Source organism: Cupressus sempervirens, chromosome 6 (assembly GCF_028749045.1).
Source record: "Cupressus sempervirens isolate cs-2001-9-10 chromosome 6, ASM2874904v1, whole genome shotgun sequence".
Lineage (NCBI taxonomy): Eukaryota > Viridiplantae > Streptophyta > Pinopsida > Cupressales > Cupressaceae > Cupressus > Cupressus sempervirens.
This window is the reverse complement of record NC_143123.1, coordinates 180,238,458-180,249,935: the sequence shown is the minus strand read 5'-3', so window position 1 is coordinate 180,249,935 and position 11,478 is coordinate 180,238,458. Positions and strand designations below refer to the sequence as shown.

Here is an 11,478-nt window from a genome sequence, read left to right as displayed (position 1 = left end):
TTTTTATTTATATTATAATATTTTTTAAGTATATATTACAAATGAAAATGAGCTCATGTATTATTATTTTTGTATATAATTAATATAAAAATTTAAAAAATCTTATAAAAATCTTAATGAGACATAAAAAATGAAAATTGTTTTCAAACTACATAATATTAATCATGATTATGGTGCAACACATTTGTATAATGTCAATTTTATATACCTCTTATTATATATATCTTTAATTATTCTTTCAAATAAAAACTCTATCAGCTACCCTGCACCTCCTTTTGGATGCAAGTGCTAGTAATAAATATTATTAAATTGTTAAATCAAGTACAGTGTCGGCTACATAGCCGTTTCGTTACGATAACTACCTAAATCCCCAGCAAATTCCAAACAGGGGCGCCGACTCAGACCCCGGTAAAGCCTACGAACCGTGCCATCCAAGTCACATTACAATCCTTTTTAACAAATTTCGGCAGCAAAGGACATTGACGAGGAACGGAGTTTTAAACACGGAGACGGCTTTGCTCTAGTTAAGAAGACACGTCAGGCTTTCAAATCAGAACAACTCCGCAGCGGCAAGGAAAACAGGGAAAATGGCAACGGTGACAGTCATGACATTAATGGCGGTGATGGCTTTGTTCATCTTTGCAAGCGAGGCTTCGTATGGCGGGATCCGCGACATTCCTAACTTTCAAAACAATGCCGACATTGAGCGACTTGGACATTTCGCCGTGGACGAATTCAATAAACAGGAGGTCCATCACAATTTCTCAATTCTTTGAATCCCCTTTCTTTCCAGTATTAAATACACTGCAATTTCAGGGGAAGGTAAGTTCTGAAGTACTTTGTTCGTTTGTTTTTCAGAATGGCAATCTTTCTTTTTCGAAAGTGGTGAGAGCTCAAGAGCAGGTTGTGGCAGGGGTTAGGTATTACTTGACAATAGAGGGTATGAATGGTGTCAAAGCAGGTTTGTATGATGCGAAAATATTGGTGGTGCTGTGGCGGAATGTAACTCGGCTGGAGGAATTCAAGCCTTCTCAGAGCCATCTTAAAGGTATGAGTCCTCTCCCTGTTCATGGTCTTTTTTTGCCTAGAATGAATCGCTGACTGCGTTCTTAAAGGTTAAGATTTTTAATCTTTCTTCATACTTGAAGGTATCAAGCGTGGATTCTTCTTGCCTGAGTGATAGCTGAAAATGTTTTTTAACAACAATTTGGTGTTTAGGTGAAAATAAGTACTCTAGTGTTTAGGGTCTCTGCTTTATAATCTTCATATAATTTAAAAGTTTTGTTGTGTGAAAACGTTTTGTATTAGTTATTGATACTGACAATGATTTTAATTTAAAACTATGAGTTAAATTCTAATGACACTGTAGAAAATATTTCCTATTTATCAATAGATGAGCTTAAGAGCATCTATAATGAACAGTTTATAAGGTACAACACTTGCAAAAGGTTCCATAAATAGGTTAGCAAGCTAAGTGGGCTTAACTTTGGAGAACATTCTATGGTTAGCGGGCTTGAGTTGTATTATTGGAATGGATGATCTCCCAAAAAGACCCAATGCTTCACATCTATTAGCATCACCTAGATCCAATGAGAGTGAAGTTTTCAATTCATTCTCATGAGATGCATTCTCATGAACCACTGCTCATAAAACATCAGTCATTGAGCTTGACTCAAAACCTACATAGTTGAATCCTGATAGCAATATCACAATGGTTTTAATATAAAAGCACTATTTTTGTCCAAATTCAAACTTTAAACGAGAAAGCTGCAGTCTATGGAGCCACAAAACAATTTATTATTTATGAGTATTAGGGCCGTGGTTACTTTTTTGTATACAATGAAGAGAGACATAAAGACATAAAGAAGTTTATAATGTTTTTATGGTTGGCAAAGATGCCAGCTCAGGATGAAAAATCTAAAGAATAAGTTTGAAGACATCAGAATTTGGAAATGCATTAATTATGTTTGAAGAAGCTCTTGTTTTCTATTAAGTTGTAGGAAGGAGAATGCATTTCGAAATACATGTTGTCATTAAGACTTTAGCGGCCACTTGTCCACTATTTAAAACTAGTGGACGATGAAGTATGGTTGCTTTGGTTCTCTAAACTTGCCACCAGCATATGGGTCATTTGTTGCTCTCTTCAACTCAACAAGTAGATCAAGAAACTCAACCTTGAAAATTTGACAACACAGTGGAGATGGGACCAAATGGAAGAAACAACCTTAGGCAATATAGAGAGGTCTACATGGTTCAGATGAAAGCATTCTATGATCTAGGAAAAGTGTGCCTATTCTGCAGATTGATCAAGGTCTCGTATGTACTTAACTAGGATCCTCAAGTTTGTCATATCAAGATTAGCCATCACATCATAGATTTAAGGTTTTGAAGAAGATTTTCTGATCCAAATATCTATGTTATAATAGCAGTGATAACATAATGGTCCTGATTGTATGTGTTGGTGACAAATTGCTAGTAGTGGGGTTGGGTTGATATTAATCAAAAGGCGAAACCTAGTATTTGCTCTATTCTTAACTTGACAATCTATTGCTCCTCCACTATTGCTTAGGTTTTGATTTTGATATTATTCTAGGGTTTTATGTAAAACCAATGATTATTTTTACTATCTAATAGGGGGCATGAGCATAAGATGATAACTATTTGGCCAAGAACCAAAGGCTGAGGGTGATCCATATTGCCAAAGTTGCCTAGGGCACCTTATTATTGCACCTAAGGGGATTTTAACGCTAGTGATTATCATAATAAAGAAATATGATATCACCTTCACCAATTGTGCTCAACCAATTGAGGTATAACCCTTTGGGTAGGTTTAGAGTTTTAATAATTTGATTGTAACATTTGTGTATTACAATTACAAACCATTTCCAAACACTTCTGGAAAAGTTTTGTTTGATTTGGCACAATCCAACATCAATGTTTATGGAATGAGGACTGACATTGTTTACCTATACTGATTTTCTACTTACCAATAAATTGGTGTACTATCAATTATTGGGTGTGCCTCAAATCACTAGACACACACCTTTGTGCAGATCATGAACTTATAATTTCAAAAATAAGTTATCTTTGACAAAGTGTGCCTTTTTTGTACAAAATGCACCTTTAAATGTTATTGACTTGAGTCTTCTTTTCCATATGGTCAAATTATTCTCGTCCTTTGTTTAGTACATATAAATCCTCTAGATGCATACATGATAATGGATATTTGAACTTTGGGATTTTCCACTTTTTGGTCTATGCTTCTACTCTAGGGGTACACTTGAGTATTGTGATTTTCAACTTGGATGCTTTCTTCCCAAAGGTGTTCCCTTGGTTAAATTTTGACCTTGGACTTGATTCTATCAAGGGCTTGCAATTTCAAAACCTCTTTTCCTATGCCATGTTGCATAATACCAAGAGCATTGTTTGATGATCCTGTGAACAATTCACATTCAAGAGAAAACAAGCTTGATCAGATCTAATCACAACATAGATTTGGAAAAACCAGCATTGCAAGCGATGAGTCTAGCAAGGACTCAACGAGTTGAGCAAAATGAGGAAATTGCCTTAGGACTTGTACTTAGCCGAATCATGGCCAAGTCTTGGTTGACTCGCTGAGGCAACTGACTCAGCTGACTCCTTGAGTCTTGTTGGTCAGACTTTGCCATCAACCAACAAAAAATAATAAGTTTTTTAGCTCATTTAAGTAAGTCAACTTATACTTTAAGTTATATTTGTATAAATACTATCAGGATATTTGAGACAAGTTTCAACTTCATAGGTGCTAAAATACAGATTCTACATTTTAGGGGTTTTCAGAAAATTCCAAGCTTTTTTAAATTTCGGTATTCAACATACTTTCAACAGTGTTATCTTGCACAACTTGTCTTGGCTATTTGGGGTCAAATTGAACTTGGAAGTTGATCCTATCTTCAACGATGAAGTCATGGAGTGGGTTGATAAGGTGAATCGAGTGGTAGAGGCAATGCTAGTGGTGATGGCAGTGGAGGAGGCTAGAGCATGAGGAGACTAATTATAGGATCTTGAGGCTGATGGTGATGGATGCGACTTTGATGATGAGGATTATGAGGGTGAGTATGAGGATGAGGAGAATGATCATGATGAGCATGTCATTGAGGTTCAACTTTACACACAGGGAGAGATGATGGTTCTAGAGTTTTCCATGACCTATCTTAGGCGTAGTTCTACGAGGACATCGGCTACTATGAGCCTTTATTTTGATATATATTTTGAACTTTTGATTCAATGGATTTCATATTCCATGAATATTATAGACATTTGATAGTGACACTATATTTCTATTATATTATTTTGTTTAACTTTAAGAAATTTCTTTCAAATTATTGCATTTACACTTATATGATCTATGAAAAGTTGTGAATGTGTGCAAAGTAGCTTCTATTTATCTCAATTATTGTGTATTTGATGTTAATTGGTTAAATGATGCATTAAGAAAACTTAAAATCTTTAAAAGATCTTTGAATGTCATATGTTTTTAACTATCGAGTCCATGTCGAGTCTAGTCGTCAAGTCCGAGTCTGAGCCCAATTTGGGCCTAACTGAGTCCAAGGCTGGTAACATTGGGAAAAACAATGGATGTTGGCTTTTAACTTGACACATAATAAAAATTAGTAAGGGTACAACAATTGGCTCTATTTGGACATTATGTTGTATACTTGCAACATAGGAGAACTATGTCTTTGGTGTTTTGTAGATTAGTGCTTTGTAAATTGGGATTTAGAGTCATCACCTAAAGACAAACATGCTTGAACTACCTAATAAAACACATTATTTACATTGTTGAAACTAGAAATCTAGTGCACTATAAAAAAAATGCAACAATTGGGTAATACAATACAAAACAATATGAAAAAAGACAGCTCTTTCATCAATGAGGCAAAGCAAAATACAATGGGTTGCATGAGATCATTAATAGGTTGAGAAAGTTAGTAACCTCTTTGTGAGTTGAGAATCCAATTGTGAAAGTAAATATCATATAAAACCTTTGCAAAATTTTCTTAATGATCCATGGTTCAAGTGGGTAAGAATATAATGTAGCAAAAGATTCAGCATGAATCAATTGATTTGTATTGGTTTCTTTTGATCTTCTCCTAGAGGGAAAAATCCTTAATAGGTAGACATATTGTGTTTTCTATTGAAGTTATCTAGCAAGATTTTGTGGCAAGAGCTCATATGTAGGATTGATAATTATGATATATCTAATCTGATTCTTGACACTTTTCCCTTCAGCATATGCAACTCTAAACTTAGATCTTCCAAGGAAGGCTGAAGCTATTGAATGATTTTTATTATCACTTGTTCTTGAGTATCTAAATGTATAGTGGATATTAGCTAGCTTCTTTTGATGTAAACATTTATTTCCATTTAATTCATCTCTCGAGTCTTCATTAGGAAACCCATCAAGGGTATAATCTTTGGGCATTACATTATTATCAAAATATACATGTTGAATAATATCATTTTTGGGTAGTTAACTTGGCCATCCATCATCTCATAATTTCCATCCTTGGATGAATTGGGTCTTTTTAGCTTTGTAAAGTCAATTGACTTTAATAAAGATGCTCCTATGGGGGAAAAAATAATTTGATTTCCCATCCTCGTTCGTTGATATCTTGAAGAAAAAGATCTATGTCTTCTTTACTATCATGCATGTGATCAATTGAAGAGTCAATCCTTGGGAGGAAATTCAAATATTTGTTTTCAAGATGTTGTAGAGAAAGGTCAAGATTTGGTAAAATGTCCTCCATTTGTCTTTAATTTGACAAGTGCCTCTAAAACTGAGTTATCTTCAAGAAGAAAAAAAATCTTGTTCTTGATCTAACTGTGATCATAGTTCCCAAACTCGAAAAAACCCTTGAAATCTAGCATTTTTTTAGCAATTTAAAACTTGTTTCATGCAGCTCTTATTGAATAAAACTTTAAGACTATAACATCATCAAATAGAAGCCAATGTGTCATTACATACATAAACAAGGAACATAAATGATAAATCCACTGAAACCCTAGGTATTTTGGATGAAATTAGTTAAAAACTTAGAACCTTTAGATAATCCTTGTTCTAGTTTTAGTCTAACCTTAGAAAGCCAGGATAGGTTATGGAGGATTAGAGTGTGCATCTTAACTCTTATGAAGTTGAAATCTATCTCAAACATCCAGACAGTATTTATACAAATATAACTTAAAGTAACTTAAATTTTATATTTGTATAATTCCTCCCCCCCCCAAGTCAAGTGTTGAATTGCAGAGTAAACTTGCAAGCACATGATTGGACCCGGCTGAGTTATGCATGCTCAGACTCGACAAGTTGGGCAAGTTATGCCAACTTGGTGAGTTGAGGGTGTTGTGCCTCAAAACATGGTGAGCCAAGCAGCCAAGCTGTCAAAACTTAGTAGAGTTGACTCTGCACGCCAACTCATCTGACTCTTGGCGAGTTTGGGAACTTTGACTATGATGTTTTGTTGATGTTCCAATAAAAAATATTAGCATTTGGTAGAAAAGTGTTTGTCTCTTGAATGGGTAATAACATAGATTTTTCATTGTTAGTGCTTGTGGTGATTGCTGAACTTGACATCATATTTGATAACATTTGTTGTAATCTCTTCAAATAGTACTTTGAATGAAGAAAATAAACTACAAGGTTCATTTCCCTCTTTTTTAGAACTGACTTCTTGTTTGCAATTTCACTTCTTTGATGTTTTTGTGCTTGCATTTTCCATGGTGAATTTGGCATACTTGTGTAACATCGTGCTCTTCTCCCAGCAGTTGTCTTTCTTCAAGATCAAAGAAAGTAAGTAGCCAAAATCTGTGCTTCTTGTCGATATTCTTGTCCTTTTTTTGCAGCACTAGTTATGAGAACACATATCACACAATATATAGTCATGGAAAACAGTCTTTACCATGCAAGATTCATATTGTGTATATATTTCATCATTTAGCCACCATAAGACTCATCTAAAATCTAAGTTACCAGGTGAGTTGGGTTAGGGGCTAGAGGCAGAAGTGGATGCATGTGGACTTTTTTTGAGCTCTGAATCAAGGTAACCAAAAGGGTTTTGAGCATCCCTAGCTACTTGTCTCTTTTGTTTGAGAGACAACAAAAAGAAATTTGGTACAACGAATTTGAGGCATTGCAAAAGATGATCTAGAAAGACTGATGAGGTAGAAGCAACCCCACCCTTTAGATTCTTTTTCCACATTCTTTGCAGAGCTGTTTTCCAAGTCTATAGTGGGGATTTTGATAATATTGTCAGGGAATGTGGAGAAGTGCTTGGGATGATGCTCTTTGGTCTGGATAAAACTATCCTCAATCTTCAAAGCTTCCATCTGTTGGCATTGGGAGACAATTAGGAGACGATTAGGAGACGATTGGCATTACCTATTGGAGATAGTTTACAAGATTGGAGAATTATATGGTTGTCATTGATGGTAATTCATAGTATCCATAGCTTTGATTGGTGAGAACTAAGCTTGCACAGTCCAACAATTCTCCGTTGATCCACAAGGAAGGTCATGATGTTCTGTCAATGTCAATGATCTAATATAATTTTCCCTTGCTGGAAATATTGGAAGTGGGTGATTATTGGTGATGTTGTTATCCTTCACATTAGCTATAGGGCTGTACTGATTCTTTCTTTGGATCTAGTTGTTCAATGAACTTTGAAACCTCTGTCCCAAACTGGAATATTTCAATGGATAAGACAATAGTCTTATGTTGTTACCCCAATATAGTTGCTAAAAAGAATTAGTGTTTTAATTTACTCCTTTCAACCACTATTTGTATTAGAAGCTTCTTGTAAACAAGCATTAACCTAATGTGGACAACATGTACTTGCTTATTTACAATTTGTACAATGCGTTTTGGGGTGTTTCATGCTCATGTTGAGTAAAAGTAATTGTGTTTTATTTTGGATTAACCTAGTTAAGTTTGGCATATTTCAAAACATAATCTAACATAACAAAAAAATGCTATGATTCTTAATTAAATGTAGAGATCAAGAACCATACGTGAAACAAGATCAATTTAAAGAAATGCAAAAATTAAGCACCAAAACATTATACACAAAGTTACAAGACTGTAATGTCTCCTTTGGGGTCACAACAGGACAGAAAAAGCTTATCTTTTCATTCACATGAATTTGCAGCCTTTACACATGGAAACAATGATGAAGACTGGTCTACAAGTGTTGGTGCCCATAGTGCAAGTATTGGCTATCAAATTCTCAGTGAAGAGGTGTTTGAAAGGCATTAAGATATGACACAACAGTATGGCAGCGATTCTGAATTTTGTAACAGCAGTCATACTACAAATCATTTTCAGATTTGCCCCCATTTCATATGACATGACAACTATTATTTTTATTGGTTGGTGATTTTATGTTCTTAGATACTTCAGTTGTTAGTGGTTGTCCTACTTGGGCTTCCATTGTACTTTCAGATTTGGCATGCTCTACAACAGCTAGGAATTGCATGGCAGTTTGTAGAGACATGACTATTTGTTATATATTGCACATCAGTTGGATATCTTCTCTATACATGGGAACGGTGACACCTTCAACATCATTCCTATTGCTAGCCTATTTTATATCAGCGACATCTGGTGGTCCAAGGAGTTGATCTTCATGCGTATGGGAGTTGTTTTGTGCATCTTTTGGGTGGATTGCTTATTCATATGGATGATACATGAAGATTGTTTCTTTCTAATGATAGACTTATATTTCTACTCCCATGGCCGGATAGATAGATTGGTTTGGGATATGGGTGTTGATAGGATAATTGCACTTTTTCATGTGGATTGTGATGTGTTGCCTCACAACTCGGGTTATTGTGCTATTATTATCAAAGTGGCGCAGCAGATTAGTGGAGAATTATTTTTGAGGTTGAAATGGGATCTTGGTAATGGCATATAGACTCTCTGATTAATTGAGGACGAACAATCTCTGGGAAGGAAGGATTGACTGTAATGTCCTTTTTTTTGGATAACAGAAATTGAATAAGTTATTAATTTTATATTGTCAGATATAGTAAACTTAATGATGGCTTAATTATTTCTCAAAATATCTTTCTCCGTTAATGCCATATGTCTAATACCTTTCTCATTTCCTGTTGCAATCAAATTTTCTCCACTGACAAGCAGTTAAATGAGTTTGATATTTTCAAGGTGCCTTTGTCTTTTGGCATCTCATGCCAACAATTATAAAGTTCACGTTGTAGGTTACACGTACACTAACTAGGCCATTGTTTTACTCAAGAAGATCACTTAACTGGCTATGTTGATGTGATAAACTTAAGCGCTATTTCATGGAAAAGCAAGCTACAGCACATAGCTTCTTTGTCATCCATTTAAGTGTGATAAAAGGTAGCCATTAGTACATGGACGTGGCTATCCTCCCTGCAAAATGCACCTTTGACCAAAAATCAGAAAATAAAAGCACAATGGATTTTTCTGAAATTTTCAGCATTTGTTGTTCGTGATCTGCATGTTTTGCAATCGAAAAAAGCAAAAAATCTGAAAATAAAAAAAGTTTTGACTTTTGATGTGTTTTGTAGGGAGGATAGCCGGTGCCTTGGTACATTGTGAGATATTATTGTTGAGGATACTAATGGCTACTCTATGACTTAGAACTCTGTCTAATGACTCTAATCACATCAACCTTACTGTACTATGATAATAACTGTGTTTTGAAGTTGGTGGTGAATCTAATTCATTAGGCAAGGACCACACAAATTTGGGTTCATAAATGATTACCTCTATATTCAACAACTTGTTAATTTTGAACAGTATGTTTTCATTCTTGTGCTACATGATTAGGTTGTCAATAAAATGAATAAACCACTTGGGTCTGATAAATTTGTAAAACTTGAGACAAGCTTAGAGTTGTATGGAATTTAGTCATTGAGAGTTATCAGCTGTAATGTTTAAACTTAAGGATTAATTTATGAAAGAGAAATTAATTCGTGTAATGCTGTAATGTTACATACATTAGGCTGTCTAAATAGACTAATACCGTAATGACGAAACATACACAATACTAAAAGTGTGCACGTTTTCCCCATGGCCTATTTACTTTATGCACTCGCTTGCTATACAAAATGTTAGTGCTTGAAATGATGACTCTAAGTGATTCCTCAAGAATTCACGACTTTCAACTAAGACTCGGTTGACATCATTCATGGATTTGACAGTGGACTTAATTGATTCGAACACAGATTTTCTTCTCGCAATCATCTGATTTGTTTTCAGCCTTTGAACAGCCACATGAATCCCTTTACAGCTCCCCTGTGCATTAGATATTCAAAAAGCTGATTGCCCTGGAAATTAAGGGTATCTTCTATGCTAGCGATTGCATTTCCATGCATGTCTTTATATATTTGAAAGTGGAGGTGGCTGTAATTGCCAAATGATTTAATATCACTCTTGGTCACGTGTTTCCCATAACTTGTGTCTTTCAGATTTAACTTTTTAAAACAAAAAGTGAATTTTTTTTTGGTAAAGTTAATTGATTTAGACAAGTATATGTTTTGTCTTGAATCCCGTACTTTAGCTGTTTTTTTCTAGCATAATTTCATGTACCTGTTTTTAATTGTTAGTCTTATATGAATCAGATAAAATTGAAGCATCAGGGTGGCATACAGTCTCAACCAATGATCGTTTGGTACAAGATGCAGCTCATGGTGCTCTGAAATTTCTGCAGCAGAGGTCCAACTCGATGATGCCATATGAACTTCAGAAGATTCTCTCGGCAAAGGAACAGGTACATGATTTCTGATCACTATACTTGTAAGCTATTTGTAAAATATTTCAGGGAGCTACGTGAAATTAATAATTGCTCTTGTTCATCCAGGAAGTTAATGGTTTGAAAAACTTTAATCTGCTTCTCAAAATTAAGCGGGGTACTAAAATGGAACAGTACAAGGTTGAGATGAAGAGAAGTGCTGACGGGAAATGGACCATGAAACTTTGAATTGTGTACATCAGAATGTAAATAACTGACGTCTCATTTGAGTAAGAAAATTCAGGGAACACCTTTTTTAGATTATTAGAGTATCACATTTAATTCACATATTTTTACAACTGAATATGAGTATTGTTATGCTTACATTTAATTACGGTTTCCTTGTGAATATATCATTATTATCTATTAACATAGATATCTTAAAAATATCTCCTGAAAGACATCTGGAGATACCTATATTGAATTTGTAACATAGTTTAAATAGGGACCTTGAAATAGATATACTCGGCGTGTCTAATAAGGTAGATAAAATTAAAATATTTTCTTCTAGTTTATTGGGTGATTACATTTGAGGTGTATATGAGCGTCAAATTTGTTTCAATACTTTAACATCTTTGTGTATTATCCAATTGCTCAATTACACATATCCTTTATTGCCATTTTATGGTTACACTTTTCGGCTTTTAAATATTAAGCAAACTCC

At 34.7% G+C, this 11,478-nt stretch overlaps 1 protein-coding gene across 1 annotated transcript; it reads left to right on the top strand.

The window, feature by feature from the left end:
• Nucleotides 1–323: 323 nt before the first annotated feature.
• On the top strand, nt 324–11,184 carry LOC149551842 (cysteine proteinase inhibitor 6-like). Its single transcript, XM_089787348.1, has 4 exons — nt 324–749; nt 859–1,048; nt 10,645–10,793; nt 10,884–11,184. The coding sequence occupies exons 1-4, from the start codon at nt 588–590 to the stop codon at nt 11,001–11,003; spliced, it is 621 nt and encodes a 206-aa protein (XP_089643474.1). The 5' UTR covers nt 324–587; the 3' UTR covers nt 11,004–11,184.
• Nucleotides 11,185–11,478: the final 294 nt, after the last annotated feature.

What these genes read in the sequence shown, in the direction of transcription:
- LOC149551842 (XM_089787348.1), top strand. Translation starts at nt 588, where the DNA reads ATGGCAACGGTGACAGTCATGACATTAATGGCGGTGATGGCTTTGTTC. An exon ending in ACGAATTCAATAAACAGGAG is followed by an intron (nt 750 to 858) that starts GTCCATCACAAT and finishes TTTGTTTTTCAG; the next exon opens with AATGGCAATCTTTCTTTTTC. An exon ending in TTCTCTCGGCAAAGGAACAG is followed by an intron (nt 10,794 to 10,883) that starts GTACATGATTTC and finishes TTGTTCATCCAG; the next exon opens with GAAGTTAATGGTTTGAAAAA.